This window comes from Xyrauchen texanus, chromosome 8 (genome assembly GCF_025860055.1).
Source record: "Xyrauchen texanus isolate HMW12.3.18 chromosome 8, RBS_HiC_50CHRs, whole genome shotgun sequence".
Lineage (NCBI taxonomy): Eukaryota > Metazoa > Chordata > Actinopteri > Cypriniformes > Catostomidae > Xyrauchen > Xyrauchen texanus.
Window position 1 is genome coordinate 9,278,421 of NC_068283.1, and position 15,690 is coordinate 9,294,110.

General features: G+C 40.8%; 2 protein-coding genes across 2 annotated transcripts in view; one reads left to right on the plus strand and one right to left on the minus strand.

The window, feature by feature from the left end:
* Positions 1-3,740: 3,740 nt before the first annotated feature.
* rcvrna (recoverin a) lies at positions 3,741-5,223 on the minus strand. The gene is made up of 3 exons (XM_052132068.1): positions 4,840-5,223; positions 4,388-4,499; positions 3,741-4,304 (listed from the first exon to the last, which is right to left on the minus strand). Exons 1-3 carry the CDS (start codon positions 5,218-5,220, stop codon positions 4,186-4,188), a joined length of 612 nt encoding a protein of 203 aa, XP_051988028.1. The 5' UTR covers positions 5,221-5,223; the 3' UTR covers positions 3,741-4,185.
* An 8,525-nt stretch (positions 5,224-13,748) lies between these two features.
* The window catches only part of LOC127647663 (germ cell-specific gene 1-like protein), a 35,707-nt gene continuing 33,765 nt past the window's right edge, over positions 13,749-15,690 (plus strand). Inside the window, exons 1-2 of the mRNA XM_052132062.1 lie at positions 13,749-14,049; positions 14,634-14,681. Of these exons, the coding sequence (XP_051988022.1) occupies positions 13,749-14,049; positions 14,634-14,681 (349 nt within the window). The remainder of the gene's footprint in view (positions 14,050-14,633; positions 14,682-15,690) is intronic.

The following is a 15,690-nucleotide window of genomic DNA, read 5'->3' on the forward strand; positions in this document are numbered from 1 at the left end:
CCGGGCTTGGTTCTCGGACCTCGTACTCCTCGCGACAGCCCCTCCCTGGCAAAACACTCAACAAGGAGTGTTGCATCCTCATGGGCACTGGCCAGAGGCAGCAGGTTGGGCAACACCTAATACCTTTGTGAGATTTTACAATCTCAGGGTAGAGTCAGTTTCGTACTGTGTTTTCTCAGGTCCGAGCCAGTAGAACTTGCAGTGTAACACGCTGATGGACTGACTGGGTGGATCGCTTGCACCTTGCGCCCTTTCCCTCGGTTGAGGTAAAACCGTGCACTTTTTCTCCCAGGTGAACCCACTCACTTGGCTCCTAGGATGACTCCTCCCTAGCCCTCTGGGTCCGCAATTCAGCAGAGGAATTTGCCGACCCAATCCACTGCGGGTACTCAGATCTACCCTGTACTGGAATAGGTGCTCCACAGGTCAGGGCTCCTACGTGGACTTCCTCCCTGTCTGTATTTTCCATGGTACGGTCCCCTTACAAGCGGACCCGCGTCTCCCTTGGGCAGTTCCCACTGCCCCCCGGTCGCCATGTCTGTAGCAACTCCTCCCTCTGAAGAGGCGGGATCTACCACAGCACCACTTCACACATGTGACCTAAAAGCCCATGTGGTGTATGTCACCACTCTTACCTCCCCCTCTCTGGGCAGGTGTGGTCTCCGCAGGGTCTTTTCCCCCTGAAAGAATAGGAAACTGGGTAAGACCTCCTTCCCCGATGCGTGTAAGGGCCCCAGCCACTGACTCTATGCGAGAAACATAGAGAGAAAAGAGGCCCGGCTAGACTCGGCCTGTTCCCAGACTTGGCAGCATCGCCTTGTTCCCCTGTCAAGGGTAAAGAACCAGAAGGCTTTCGACGACTTTATGGGGCATTGGGGAAGGGTACGTGCAGTCTGATACAGCTGGTCGCTTTGGCGCATTAAATACCTGCCGGATCCTGTGTCAGCAGTACACGTACACGGCTCAGCGCATGGCGTGATTTAAATTGGACACCTAGTGTCGCTTCTTCAACACAATGTCAAAGTGAGCAACAGATGGGGAACGTCTAGGTTACGGATGGAACATCTAGGTTACGGCTCATGGATGTAAGACGTTGTGTCCTCCCGGCCACATCGCTGAGCCAAGCCACTGTTGCAGCCGGACCAAAATCCTGAATGAAACTGACGTATTTCCCGCCTTTATACTCGTATGTCCGGGGGCGGGACATGCAAATTCTGTCTGCCAATTTCTCATTGGCCTTTTTTCATAGATCAGAGGTATATTCTCAAGAGAGACCCCTAGTGTCGCTTCTTCGACACAACGTCTTGTTCCCTCCATCAGGGAACGGAAATTACATCCGTAACCTAGACGATATAGTATTGTAATATGAGTTGGCTCATAGTAAAAGCTACAACAAATCAACAAACATAATTTTCAAATCGATGCAATAACATTTCTAACAAAGTCTTTCTAGCAAGTCAGTCCTCAGGCGGCCTTCTTTGAAATGCTCCCTGGAGGCTATTTCCAGTCATGAAATTGCAACTCCTATCTACTTGAAAGAAGGAACATCTCAAAAACGATTTCAATAAAAATCACAGATGTATGTCAATAACTGTAATACACTTCCCTCGCCTTGTTCCAAACCCTGATGTTTTCTTTTTTATGAGTTACACAAAAGTTATTTTCATATTAACATTGTGGTTTAGGTTTAGGGTTGGGTGAGGGGTTAGAATGAATGGGTAGTTTTTGGTTTAGGTTTGGGTTAGCTGTTAAATGTAAGAGAAATCATTTGATCATGCCCCTTTCACCTAACATTGGGTATGAGTGGTTTACATTTGTTCAGTTAAGCATGTGACAAGTTTTACTGTACTGCATTGCCCAAGCTATTCTAGATATACATGTTGCAAACATGTATACATGTTGTATTTCTTTTCTATGATTTTATCCCACATAACATATTGTTTAATAAGCTGGTCCAATACTCACTCTACAACAATAAAACCATTAAAAACATTATACAAACAATCATTAAAAATACTGGATAAAAAACCATACCACTACCACCACTGTAGTATTCTGAAGAAATATCAGTTACTTACCTGGGATAATTTAATTAAATACAAAAACATCTGTTTAATTTACAAAATCAGACATGGTCTAGCACCTCCTCCACTATGTGATTTTATAAATTTTAGATCTAGTGAGATTAGGGTAACCAGAGGGGCAGTGAGGGAAGACTGCATTATCCCCGGAGAAAAACAGCTTTTGGTCAGTCTGTTTTCTCCGTAAGAGCAGCGCAGCAATGGAACACAGTGCCTGAAAACATCAGAGAGTCCTTGTCATTCTTTTCATTCAAAAGAATGCAAACAAATAGCTTGTTGAGAGCCAAACTTGTAGGCACTAATGCTTTCTGTGTACACTTAAACATTGTGGATTTATTTATTTTTATATGAATTGTATTTTTTAACCATAATGTGTTGTATGTAATTGTATTTTTGTGATTTTATACTTGTGGTTATTTTTAAGGTTGCCTTTTTTACACCCGGCTGGGGGACTACCGATGAAAATTAGCACTTCTGAGCTAACTTGGGTACATTTACATTGTTTCAATGTTGATTAATGTACACTGTCCCCTTTCAAATAAAGAGAGAAATGAAATGAAATGAAAAAAAATGCAAAAATTGTATTGAAAATTGCTGTCAATGGTGTGAATTCTGTGTATACAGAAAACTTGTTCAGTGTTTTGAGCTAGACCTTTAATGTGTATATATATAATATGGTCTTCATCAATAATGTTCTTTTATCAACTTTATATCAACAAATTATGATGTTTATGTTGAATATCCCCAGGACATTACTACAATATCTATAAAAATAATAAAAAGACCACTAATTGTTCTCACCAGTGAGGTTTCTTGTCCAGGACAACAGCAGACCACAAAAAAATTAAGGAACATTTATTGAACAGTGGATCTCCACTCACAATAATGAGACTTTTCGGTCAGCAGCAGAGCTACAGTCCATGTTTTCCACTGTCAAAGTGTTGAAACCAGGCCATGTATTAGCCGTAGCCAAAGACTGCTTTAAGTAGGGAAAGAGGTAATCCTCTGTTCTTCAGGCTTGTCCTCAGAGTTTTGGCTGTAATCAGCGTCAACATGAAGATACACTCGGGATGTGAGCCTTTTGTAGTGCTTAAGTTAAGTATGTTTAAACGTGATCAAAACTCAGGACTCTAATCTCTACCTGAACTCAATCAGTTAATTAAAGGCCGAGCGAAACATACATTTTCAGTCAGTGTTACTGTTGTGTGATAACTGCATGTACAAACGTAGGAAAGTAACTTTCTGAAAAGAGATGATGAAAAAATCTCCAACTCTATCATTAGTGAAAGAGGATTGTAAACCATAAACAACACATATTTTAACTCATCTAAAACATCAGGCTGCTAAATTATTGTACAGATAAAAACAGTAATTTGTGAGTGGTACATTAGATACGCTTATTCTTTACAGACACAACCAGTCTTAAAACTTCTTTGATCAGAAAAGGGCTAATTGGCAAATAATTTTTGTATAAGTAATTACACATATTTATATAGGTACAGTAATTACATATTTTTATGTATATATAGTTTTGTAATAGTAATATTTCATATGTATTCCTAAAATGTTCAGATTATAATTCTCTCTACAATTCACACAACATTCTAAAAAACACAGTACAAGAAATGAATTCAATAAAATTCATTCAGTTTCCTGCTAAAGAGATTGTTCAATGTCTAATGAATTCACGTTGAGAGCTTAAATCACCTTAACCCTGAAGGGATTTAAAAAAGGAGAGCCACTGGACCCTGTGGATTTGTCTTACCCGACCTTCATTTCCTAAGAGGATTGAGAAAGCTAGAGTAGGTCTGTTAACATGAACCTAATTGCTCTTTTCAAAATTGGACTCTTAAAGCAATGGCAACAACATTGGCAAAGACATCTGGAGAATTCCTTCAAGTACAATAACAGTTATTGGTGGTCCAGAAAAGAAGTATTGTATGTGTTATAGGAACAGTTTTTCTAGTTCATAGCTGTGCTGTGTTTCTGGACTGAATGTTCAGGTGCTTTCAGAGTGCAGTCTGGAAAATAAGTCTGGGGGTTGTAGGTTGGGTGTAAAATCACTGGAAATGGGGCTCTGTACATTCTCATTTGAATGTGGCCATTAATGCTTCTTCTCCTTTAGTTTGTCCTGAATCTTCTTTGGCTCGTCAAACTGTATCAACCTCAATATGTCTTTATTTTCCATGACACCCTGAATGAATTCCTTCTCTTCAATCTTATCTATGAAGACAATAACATATTTGAATATAAATGGATTATGTCCACATCACAACCTCATTTATAGGTTGGGAAGTCCATCTTACCATCATCTTTCTTTCCAAAGAAGGTCCATATTTTGTCTGCTCGTTTTTCTGGTGTGTTCTCATCTTCTGGAAGGTTTTTCTGATCTTCAGCTGGAATCATGTTGAATATTGACTGCATATAGGGAGAATACCAAGTATTAAAACCATTTTAAGATAATGGCACATGTTTGTGTCTTGTATAGTCAGGTGGTATAAACTATCCTGAGCTGCTTTAGCCACCTGGTCACAATTGGTGGACTGTAAAGGAGATATACTACAATTTGCTACTAAATACTACAAACACTGTAGTCTAAAACAACACATGACTGGAGAAGTGAATGCAAACAAAATAAATTTAACAATCCACAACAACATCAGTTTAGTACTCCTTCCCATATTTAATGAACAGCAAAAGTACGATACTTATATTTAAGTTAAGATTGACTTGAATATGGAAGTCATGCAATACTCACCCTGACAATTTCTTGCACCTCGTTTTTACTGATGGTCCCATTGCCATCTACATCGTACAGAGCGAACGCCCACTCGAGCTTGCGCAAGGTCTTGCCTGAAGAGGTAAGATGCAGTGCAACAATGTACTCCTTAAAGTCCAAGGTGCCATCAGCGTTTGTGTCAAAGCTGCGGAAGACGTGTTGGGCGTAGGCACTAGGGTCAGCATCAGGAAAGAAGCTGGCGTAGATGCCTTCAAACTGTTCTTTTGTAATTCGTCCAGTGGGGCATTCTTTGAGGAAGCTGGCGTACCATGCACAAAGTTCTTCCTCAGTGTATTTGGTGTTCAACTTGAGAGCATCCAGAATCTCTTTGGACAAAGCCCCACTCTTGGTGTTGCCCATATTTCCAAGTTGTAGATGGATAAAAGGGACAGTTGTGTTACACTTTAGATTCTTCGTTCTCACCCTCCTCTCCTTCACTCTGTCTCTCACCCTATTCTTTCTTGTTTTTTCTCTGACCAGAACAACTGGATGGCGTTGTGAGGAGTTGCTGGCGATGTTTCTGCTGGATTGCCCCTCTTTAGGCTTGGCTCCCCCAGACAACTCCTCTAATTGCTGAATGGGATTATGTATAACTCTATTTAAATCCAGTCAGGCTTTCTGAAAGATTAGTTAGTTACATCATAACACTTCTGATGAGTCCTACATTATGATTATTTGTTTCTTTACGGCAAGGTCTTACAGTAGAGGGATGGTAAACAAAACTCTGCTCTTTGCTATTGAAAGGACTTGTGTCATTTTGTAAGATTAGTAACGCAGTTGCACCACTCAAATAGTTGGTCTCTACATATGGGTCAGTGTACTCTACATTGGGTTTAATTTTCCAATAAGACCCACCAGCTCACAAGACCATCTGTTGTTACTCTAATTGGATTTGAACGGGACTAGGTAATTAACAGGTGGCATTGTGTTACTTGCTCAAAACATCCCTGAGTTGCCTTTATAAATTAGATGGATAAAATAAAATTCAGCTAAAAGTTATTTAATTATTTTTTAAAGAAATGTGGATGGCACAGTGTTTTTGTGTGTTTGCTCAGTAAGTACTATGCTGATGCTTTGTAACTGCTCAATTTCTTGAGATGACAAGCTCTGGCCTTATTAACACACATTGCCTATTTGTATTATCAAGGTGTCGTGGAGGTCAGAGCTGCCCTTTCCTTATTTCTTTCTAACTTTCTTTCTTTCTTTCTTAAACCTTCCCTTTTCAGTCCATCTTTGTTTTATTGATTGGACTAACAGGTACTCCCACCACAAACTCATGCCATTGATTTAGCCAAAGTTCCTTTATTTGGCAGCTCAAATAAACAGTGCAATGTTTTGGAAGTGGGCAGTGGTGCACTGTGCACAGGGATTATTCCATCATATTTCAGAGGCAGGTCTAATATTCAGCTTATATGCATCTTAACTGGTTAAACTGCCGTAGCATCAATGAGTTAGGGAACTGGGCTTATGTTTGATGCTGGGAACATCCCTGATTGTTGCACTGAAGAAATCTAGGCCACCTAGTATCAGCTAATACACAGTAGTATCTTTAGTACCAGCCTAGTAGTCAGCCTCCAACATGCCCATATACTACTTAAAGAGTCTTTGTTTGATGAGAGGACAATTTAAGTTATTTGGGCATGATTACTATTACAATTTGTACATAATATGAGTTCTCTGAGTTCAACAGTTCCATAAAACTGAACTGAGATATATTAAATCTTGTTTATGTAATCACTTGCATTCAGTCCTTTAAAAGGATTGTCTAATATTGACATTTTGGTTCCAAAATGAACCTAAAGAATTTTTCACAGACAGTACAACTTTATTTGTCACTTTAAATGAACAAAGACTAAGCCAAACTGTTTTCTACAGAATATAAAAATAATACAAAATCAATTAACTTTGTTATACAAGGATGTGCAGGTAAGTATAACATAAAGTAGTTTATGGTTTTGCATCTCTTTTTCCTGGTAGATATTGTTACAGAAAAATCTGAATCAAGTGGGCAGCTGCATGTTCATGAGATTTAAATCTTTGTTCATGCAATGTAACATTCAACCCCGTGCACAGAAACTGGTGGTTTCATGCATTAAAGATTTTCTCTGGGAAAAATGTTTGGGTTGTTTCTGACAAAAACATTCAGACACAAGGGTGAATAAATTATGGAATTTTCATTTTTAGTGAACTATGTCTTTATTTTTGTCTGTGTCATATTATATTATTTTGCATGATTTTATTAATATTTTAAAGATGAGAGGATGAAAGCAACTTTTCTATGTTGTTAGCTGCCTACTTTGGCTTGCTTCTACCATGTTGCACATTTATTTGTGAAGCATCTCCTTTTTTTCCTCAAAATTGATAATCATATTTATTTAGCTATACTATGAATCATTATACAGATAGTTCAGTTTTCATTATTTTCAGTTAGCATTGTTTTTTATTTGTTTTTGTTTTTTGTACCTGCTGGTCAGTCAGAAGTGACCTGTGAGAACCACTGACCTCCCCCTGCCTGTAGAAGAGTAACAATAGAAGCAATATAATATTACATTGTGTAAAATAAAATGCACTCATAATGAAATATTATGAAAGAGATACAGCTGTAAGATTTCATCTTACATAAAAATTCTGCTGTGTTTTTGTAACGTTCTTGACAGGCAATGACACAGGAGCAGACGATGATGTGATGACGAACCCAAATGCAGTTTCTTTACAAAAGTGATATCCAAGAACCCTAACTTAAAGCGTGAACAAAACATGAACTTGACTACACTTGACTTGAAATGACTTGACTATGAAACAACATTACACAAACAATACTCGACAAAGGCAAACATGAGGGCTTAAATACATGACATGGGGGAAACATAAACCAATGAACAAACAGAACTCTAAACAAGATAATTAAACAATAAACCAATGAAAACAAGACACATGAACATGGAGGGAAACACATGACATGAACAGGAACTAAACATTTAAAAATAAAATACTTCAAAGCAAAAACACATCTAAACATGACATATCCCCCCCTCTAGGGGTGGCTACAGAAGCCCCAAAACATTTCCATTTCCATTTATATTTATGCATTTGGCAGGCACTTTTATCCAAAGTGACTTACAGTGCACTTATTACAGGGACAATCCCCCCAGAGCAACCTGGAGTTAAGTGTCTTCCTCAAGGACACAATGGTGGTGATGGTGGGGATTGAACCAGCGACCTTCTGATTACCAGTTATGTGATTTAGCCCACTACACCACCACCACTCCCAAAACAAAAACACAGTGTTCAAGACGTAGCAGAGAGTGGAGCATGGGATCAAGGGGGGGTTGAGTGCATGAGAGGCTTGAAGGGTGGAGCCGATGGAGCTGAGGACCAAGGTGGAGCTGTAGGGATGGAGGTCCCCCGTGGAGCAGAGGCGGGCCTGCACCGTGGAGCAGAGGTGGCCTGGACTGTGGAATAGAGGTGGGCCTGGACTGTGAAGCAGAGGCTTTCTTATGACATGGCATGGAGCAGTCTTGGGTTTGTCTGTGATATGGCATGGAGCAGACTGAGGATCTGCTGTGACATGGCCTGGAGCTGACTCTGGCGTGGCTGTGACATGGCCTGGAGCTGACTCTGGCGTGGCTGTGACATGGCCTGGAGCTGACTCTGGCGTGGCTGTGACATGGCCTGGAGCTGACTCTGGCGTAGACAGAGACTCTGGAATGATATCTGTGGTTGGGGGCAAGGACTGAGACTTGGAAACGACCTCCATGGTCGTGAACATGGGCAGAGACTGGGAAACGACCTCCGTGGTCGTGAACATGGGCAGAGACTGGGAAACGACCTCCGTGTTCGTGAACATGGGCAGAGACTGGGAAACGACCTCCGTGGTCGTGAACATGGGCAGAAACTGGGAAACGACCTCCGTGGTCGTGAACATGGGCAGAGACTGGGAAACGACCTCCGTGGTCGTGAACATGGGCAGAGACTGGGAAACGACCTCCGTGTTCGTGAACATGGGCAGAAACTGGGAAACGACCTCCGTGGTCGTGAACATGGGCAGAAACTGGGAAACGACCTCCGTGGTCGTGAACATGGGAAGAGACTGGGAAACGACCTCCGTGGTCGTGAACATGGGCGACGTTTTGGGAGTGACCTCTGTTGTCATGGATGGGAACAGAGTCTCGGGAACGACTTCTGTGGTTGTGGGTGTGAACAGAGTCTCGGGAGCAACCTCCGTGGTCGTGGGCATGGACAGAGTCTCGGGAAGGATCTCTGTGGTCATGAACGCAGGCTGAGACTCAAAGATGAAATCCCTTCTCCTCCTCCTCCTCCTCCGTGAGGCCAAAGTTGGCGGTGCATGCTCTGGGACAGATGAGGCTGGCAACATTGGCTTGTTGGCTGTGGCAGGCATGAGCGTTGGCTCGTTGGCCATGGCAGGCATGGGCTCATTGGCAATGACGTGGGATGCTGGCTTGGCGGCCATGACGTGAAACTCTGGATTGGTGGCCATGTCGTGGAACTCTGGCTTGCTGGCCATGTTGTGAAGCTCTGGCTTGGTGGCCATGTCGTCGAACTCTGGCTTGGTGGCCATGTCGTCGAACTCTGGCTCGGTGTCCGCCTCCCCCACAGTGAACGTGGAACCACTGATCTGCAGGACGAGGTTAATATATTGGGCCAGATTGAGTGAAGTGCGAACGCCAGGAATCAAGGATGAGATTGACTCAATCAGTCCAAAGCAAAAAATGTCTTTGAGGGCAACTTCATTAAAGTCCACTTGGCTGGCCAGAGAGCAGAAGTCCATCACATAGTTCTCCAGGGGGCGATTCCCCTGACAGACGTTCAGAAGCCGAACTGCTGGGTCCATTGTGAAGTTGAATACTCTGTAATGTTCTTGGCAGACAATGACACAGGAGCAAAAACATGACTTGAGGGCAACTTCATTAAAGTCCACTTGGCTGGCCAGAGAGCAGAAGTCCATCACATAGTTCTCCAGGGGGCGATTCCCCTGACAGACGTTCAGAAGCCGAACTGCTGGGTCCATTGTGAAGTTGAATACTCTGTAATGTTCTTGGCAGACAATGACACAGGAGCAAAGACATGACATGACATGACATGACATGACATGGCTTACATTACACCAACAATACTCAACAAAGGACAATGGAAAAAATGAGGGCTTAAATACATGACATGGGGGAACATAAACCAATGAACAAACAGAACTCTAAACAAGATAATTAAACAATAAACCAATGAAAACAAGACACATGAACATGGAGGGAAAACAGAACATCACATGACTAGGGAAACACATGACATGAACAGGAACTAAACTTTTCAAAAACACTAAGACTTGAAAACAAAAACACATCTAAACATGACAGTTATTGATATGATGAGATTTAATCTAGTCCTGGCATTTCAAATCACCTCTAAAAATCTGGGCATTTCCTTCACCATTCATATAGTATATATATATATATATATATATATATATATATATATATATATATATATATATATATATATATATATATATATATATATAAATACAGCACTGATATTCTGACAGGATCAGCACTCGGACGCTTCACTGTGTGTGTATCACTCCGCTTGTATTTGTGCCATTCTAAACTAAGGTGTAAGAGCAGTATATATCTGTTAGGAGTGAAATTACATATGTTAGCCAGCAAATGGTGGCAAAAGATAATTTTTGTGTGTAATATGAGCCAGTTGGTGACATAAAGTGAATCCGTTAGTCATTGTTTACATAGAACAGCGCTCCATGATCGCTCGTATTACCACTACATTTCTTAAGCTAGGACATTGTTTTAAACGGCTTTAAATGAACAATTTCAGGATTAAGGCTCATTGCAGCTGAGAGACACAAAGGACTGTTTGATTACAGTGGATACACACTGTTTAAAAATGGTGGAGGCCTCGCTGTTTCTATAGTGATCGACTCTTGCAACGCTAATATGAAATAGGGAGAAACACTTCCGCTTGGACACTATTTTTCCGCTGAGAAAGCTGACCTTCAGAACGCTGACAGCATATCTGCTTGGGAGTGGCAACAGGAGACACACACGCTCCGTCTCTCCCTCTCTCTCTCTCTCTCTCTCTCTCTCTCTCTCTCTCTCTCTAACACACACACACAAAGACACATAGACATACACACACCCATCAATCCATCCATCCATCGTCAACCGCTTATCCTGTGTACAGGGTCGCGGGGGGCTGGAGCCTATCCCAGCTAACATTGGGCGAAAGGCGGGGGACACCCTGGACAGGTCGCCAGTCCATCGCAGACCCATCAATCCATCCTTGTTTATCCAATAACGTTTTAGAAACAGCACAAGCCGTGATACTATTTCTGAAGTGAACTTTTTGAATTACTAATGAAGGCTTGGACGCATCATTTGTTTTGAAGCAGCAACGGCAGGTTCTGATCTGTCACGTAAGAAAGTAGTTCCATGCGCAATCGTGTTTTTCCTAATTTTTTTAAATGTACTTGTTCATCGAACTGTTGTATATAAGCAAAATCACACTCGCAATCGTGCTATATTGCCCTACATCAGCACTGCTGTAATTACCTACAGCACTCGGCCTGCGGCCAAATCACAGCAGTGCTGATGTAGGGCAATATCGCACTCTTGCTCATGCAATATTACTTAAATATACTATATTAGACACATGACTCCACATGCCGAAGTGTCCTTGGGCAAGACACTGAACCCCAAGTTGCTCCCAATGGCAGGCTAGCGCCTTGCATGGCAGCTCTGATGTCATTGGTGTGTGAATGGGTGAATGAGTCTCAGTGTAAAGCACTTTGAAAACCGCTAAGTTTAAAAAAGCGCTATACAAGTGCAGACCATTTACCATTACCAGTATCTCTTCTTCAAAACAAAGTACAAACAAAAAGGTCTTCAAGGAGAGCAAAAAAATATGGTTTTCTTTCCAGGATAAGACTTTAGAGGTTCAAACAAACATGGTTCAGCACAAAGATATGAAAACAAAAGCCTGACAAGCAACAAAATAGGGGTTTTACATGGATGTTTCTAATTGATGACACTAATTACTAAAACTAGGAAAGAACTGCAATTGGCCAAGGCAAATTAAGGAAGCCAACAAGGTAATAATGAGTCCCTGGTAAAAAAAATATCCTCAGTAGAAAAGGAGTTAATTTCTAGAATCACTCTAGGACCCCCTCATCTTCAGCCGACTTCTGGTGGCCCAGGGCGGTTAGAATAAGCAAGGTGGAAAGCATGTATGAGGTCCTCATTCAGAATGTGACAAGCGGGAACCCAGGAGTGACATTAAGAGCCAAATCCCTCCTAGTAAACAATATATTGCAATATATCCCTCTTTCAGCCTGTCTGGAATTCACCAGTCTTTTGACTGTAGATGACAAGCCCCCACCTATGAGATAAGGAGGAGAAGGAACAGGAGCAGAGAAAGGAGAGGTGTGTCCAGGTTTTAGTAATGAGCAAGAAAAAAAAAGTTTTAAGGATTGATCCTCCGCACAACGCGAAATGGTCCAACAAATCGTGGTGACAATTTTCTGGAGTCCATTTGTAAAGGTAAGTCTTTAGAAGACAGCCAGACTCCCTGTCCAGATACCCTGGAGAAGGTCTCCTGCATCTACTGGCTTGTTTCTTATGACGAGATGTAAAACCGATGAGCATAGCCCGTGCCCCTCTGGAAACGTGCAGCAAAAGCTTCTGCTGACAGAGCTGCACTTGCAGTCTTCTGACAAAAGAAGAGTGGGGGTTTAAATCCAAATTGGCATTCAAAGGTAGACTTACCAATAGAAGAGGTCTGGGGTGTGTTGTAAGACAGTTCGGCCTAAAGCAGGATATCTTTCCAGTTGGCTGGGTTGGACGACACAAAGCATCTCAGGCACTCAGTTGTGGGTGGAGAGACTGATCACAAAACATAAACAAATTAGAGGCAAACTGGGATCCTCTGGTTCCCAACCCTGTTCCTGGAGCCCCCCAAAACTGCACATATTATATTATATATATTATTATATTAATTAATAGGCATATGATGTAATTAATTCAATAAAAAATTATAATTAATTGACAACCCATATATATATATATATATATATATAAAAGAAAGTAAGAAAATGTGTCTTTGGGGGATGGGCCAGGGTTTGTTTGTTTGTTTGTTTGTAGAGATCTGTCAATCCCTTAAAACATATTTCGAACAGCTGTTTGCCTATATCTGCTTGAAATATCCCACAAAAATAATCCAGCTGTCAAATCAGACAGGATTTGCTGTCTGTGCACACACACATATACACTTGTGCATATACACATAGCAAGAATTTGTGCACGCACAAACTTATGCTTCGTTTTGGCATCAAAAATATTATGCATTCATCTTGTGTACATAAAACCCATTGTTCAATATTCTGTTGCAATTTTACATTCTAATACAAAGTTATGTAATCTTGAAAATGGGGGAAGTCTTCACTCACTTGCTGGCAGATAGCCCTACATCAGATTGAAAATTAATCTGACTGGTAATCTTTTTTATTACTATGCTCATAGAAATAAGCTTTCAGGTTTAGGTGGAACAACAAAACCAAGGTCTCACATGTAATTTGCCCTTTGAAATGATAACAGTGGAAAAAAGTGGGGGGATGGAGGTTGTTGAGATATGGGATAAATTAGAGTAAAACATAAGAGAGACTGATAGCATTAGAGCTAGACATGAGCAATGCGGCTATCATTCGAGAAACACATCTGTTGGTAGCAACCACAGATGGCATGCACAAGCATTTGTAATACCCAGAAAATAAACCAGAGACAAAAACAAATTCAAAAAAGTTTGAATGTCTGAAGCAAGGAACTCAACGGTCGCTTGCCTGAATCCAGGATTACTCTTCTCCGATGGGTTTACAGCGTGCTCAGAGAGCATCTTTGGCTCTCATCCTCAACTATGTGGCACTTGCCATGGCAGTCTCAGCGGTCACCACCAGCTACTGGTGCGAGGGGACCAGAAAGGTGGTAAAACCCTTCTGCACTGGGCCGGTGACAGTCAAGCAGTCATACTGCATCCGGTTTAACAGCTCCAACATCAATGACACACGGCTGGTACAATACATCTACGAGACGGGAGAGGAGAAGTTCCTCATGAGGAAGTTTCATGCAGGTATCTGGTTCTCCTGCGAACAAACAGTCGACTTAACAGGTAAGACAGCAGCATCATTATCCTAGTGCCTTGCTCTACCAGTTAAGCTACAAGTGATTGTTAAAAGTGAATATTTGGACAATGTGTCTTGTCTAAATAGGTAACAAATGGTTTTATGTATATTTAGTCATTAATATACCATAACCTTTGGATCAGATTCATACTGAGTATTGCCAGCCTTACAGTTACAATATTAAAATGATAGACAATGACAATCAGAAACAGTTTGTTAGACGAATGACACTTAATCCTGAATTTTACAAATATTTATCCTTAAACAACTGTAAACTTATAAGATATTGCCAATTATATGAATTTGAACACATTCATTTTGTCAGACTGTCAAAGTAATTTAGCCTATATTGTCAGGTGGCCTTTAATTTTCAATGTATAATGGGCACATATCCAATGCAATCATAAAACAGTGCTGTTTACAAGATAATTTACCAAGTAAACCAGAAATGCATAAAGTATGTTTTGTGCCTTTAACACAAAGATGCAGATCTTTTTGCATTGATTTGTTTGTTTTGAAAATGATTTGGAGGCAGAATTCAGTGTTTTACCAGAACTTTTTCTGTTTGTAGGATTTAACTGTAGAGAGTTTTTAGAGATTGCACCTGATCATGAAATAGGTGGGTAAGTAACAAATGTCACAACTCATATGAACAATACACAATGTCAACACACAGAGCATTGCAAATGTATTCACACCCTTAACCAATTATTTCATATTACTAAATTACAAATACAACACTGAAATTTAGTTCATCAGTTCACATATTTTTATTTGAATAAATACATTAAGATTTACACCATTAACAACACAAAGCAATTTTTACAGTAATGGGAGTGACGTTGAGAAACTGAATGATTCTATGAATAATCAGACTACAGAGCATTGCAAAAAAGGGTTTCTAAGTAAAACTGTTGGTTTATCACAGAAAGTGAAATCACATTTGTGCCACCTACAATATACACCGCCTAGAAAAGGTTACAGTGTTTCTCGAAACTGTCTGTGTGAAAAGATGGAGAGATGTGAGGGAAGCCATTGAGAGGCCATGGATCACTTTAAATGGACATTTCACCCAAAAAGGAAAATGATGTCAAAATATACTCACCCTCATGCCATTCCACATGTGTACATGTATTTTTAGAAGAATATTTCAGCCCTGTAAGTCCATACAATGCACGTCGATGGTGATCAGCAATTTAAAGCTCCAAAAATCCCAGACAGTCATAGTAAAAGTAATCCATAGGACTCGTGGTCAAATGGTTCAGGCAGAGGCATATGAAGTATCCCATGTCTTACAGTTTGAGTTGGCATCAGTTCATCATAGTAGATTGAAGTGATTTGTGGATGGCACCTGCTGAAGTTAGTCATCATCACTCAGAGACACGTATCAGTGGAGTCTCACACCAAGCAGGAATGGAGCTGGAACCTCAGGATATGAATCCCGAGGTTAATACAGGGAAACAAATAGAATAATAGAATAATATTTGTATAGATGCCATTCAGTGTATTGCATAGTTATAGAATATGAGAAGTGTTTCTGGTTCCAGCAGACCAAACTAAAGCAGCCTAATTATGAGTTGATGGATAAAAGTTTAAAAGAGTTAAACTGAGAGAGTGTGTCTGAGTCC

Excerpts from the sequence above, each read along its gene's own strand:
- rcvrna (XM_052132068.1), bottom strand. The coding sequence starts at position 5,220 with ATGGGCAACACCAAGAGTGGGGCTTTGTCCAAAGAGATTCTGGATGCT. Across the intron at positions 4,500-4,839 it reads AGGTGCAAGAAATTGTCAGG|TCAATATTCAACATGATTCC; the intron begins GTGAGTATTGCA and ends CCCTATATGCAG. Across the intron at positions 4,305-4,387 it reads CTTTGGAAAGAAAGATGATG|ATAAGATTGAAGAGAAGGAA; the intron begins GTAAGATGGACT and ends TTGTCTTCATAG.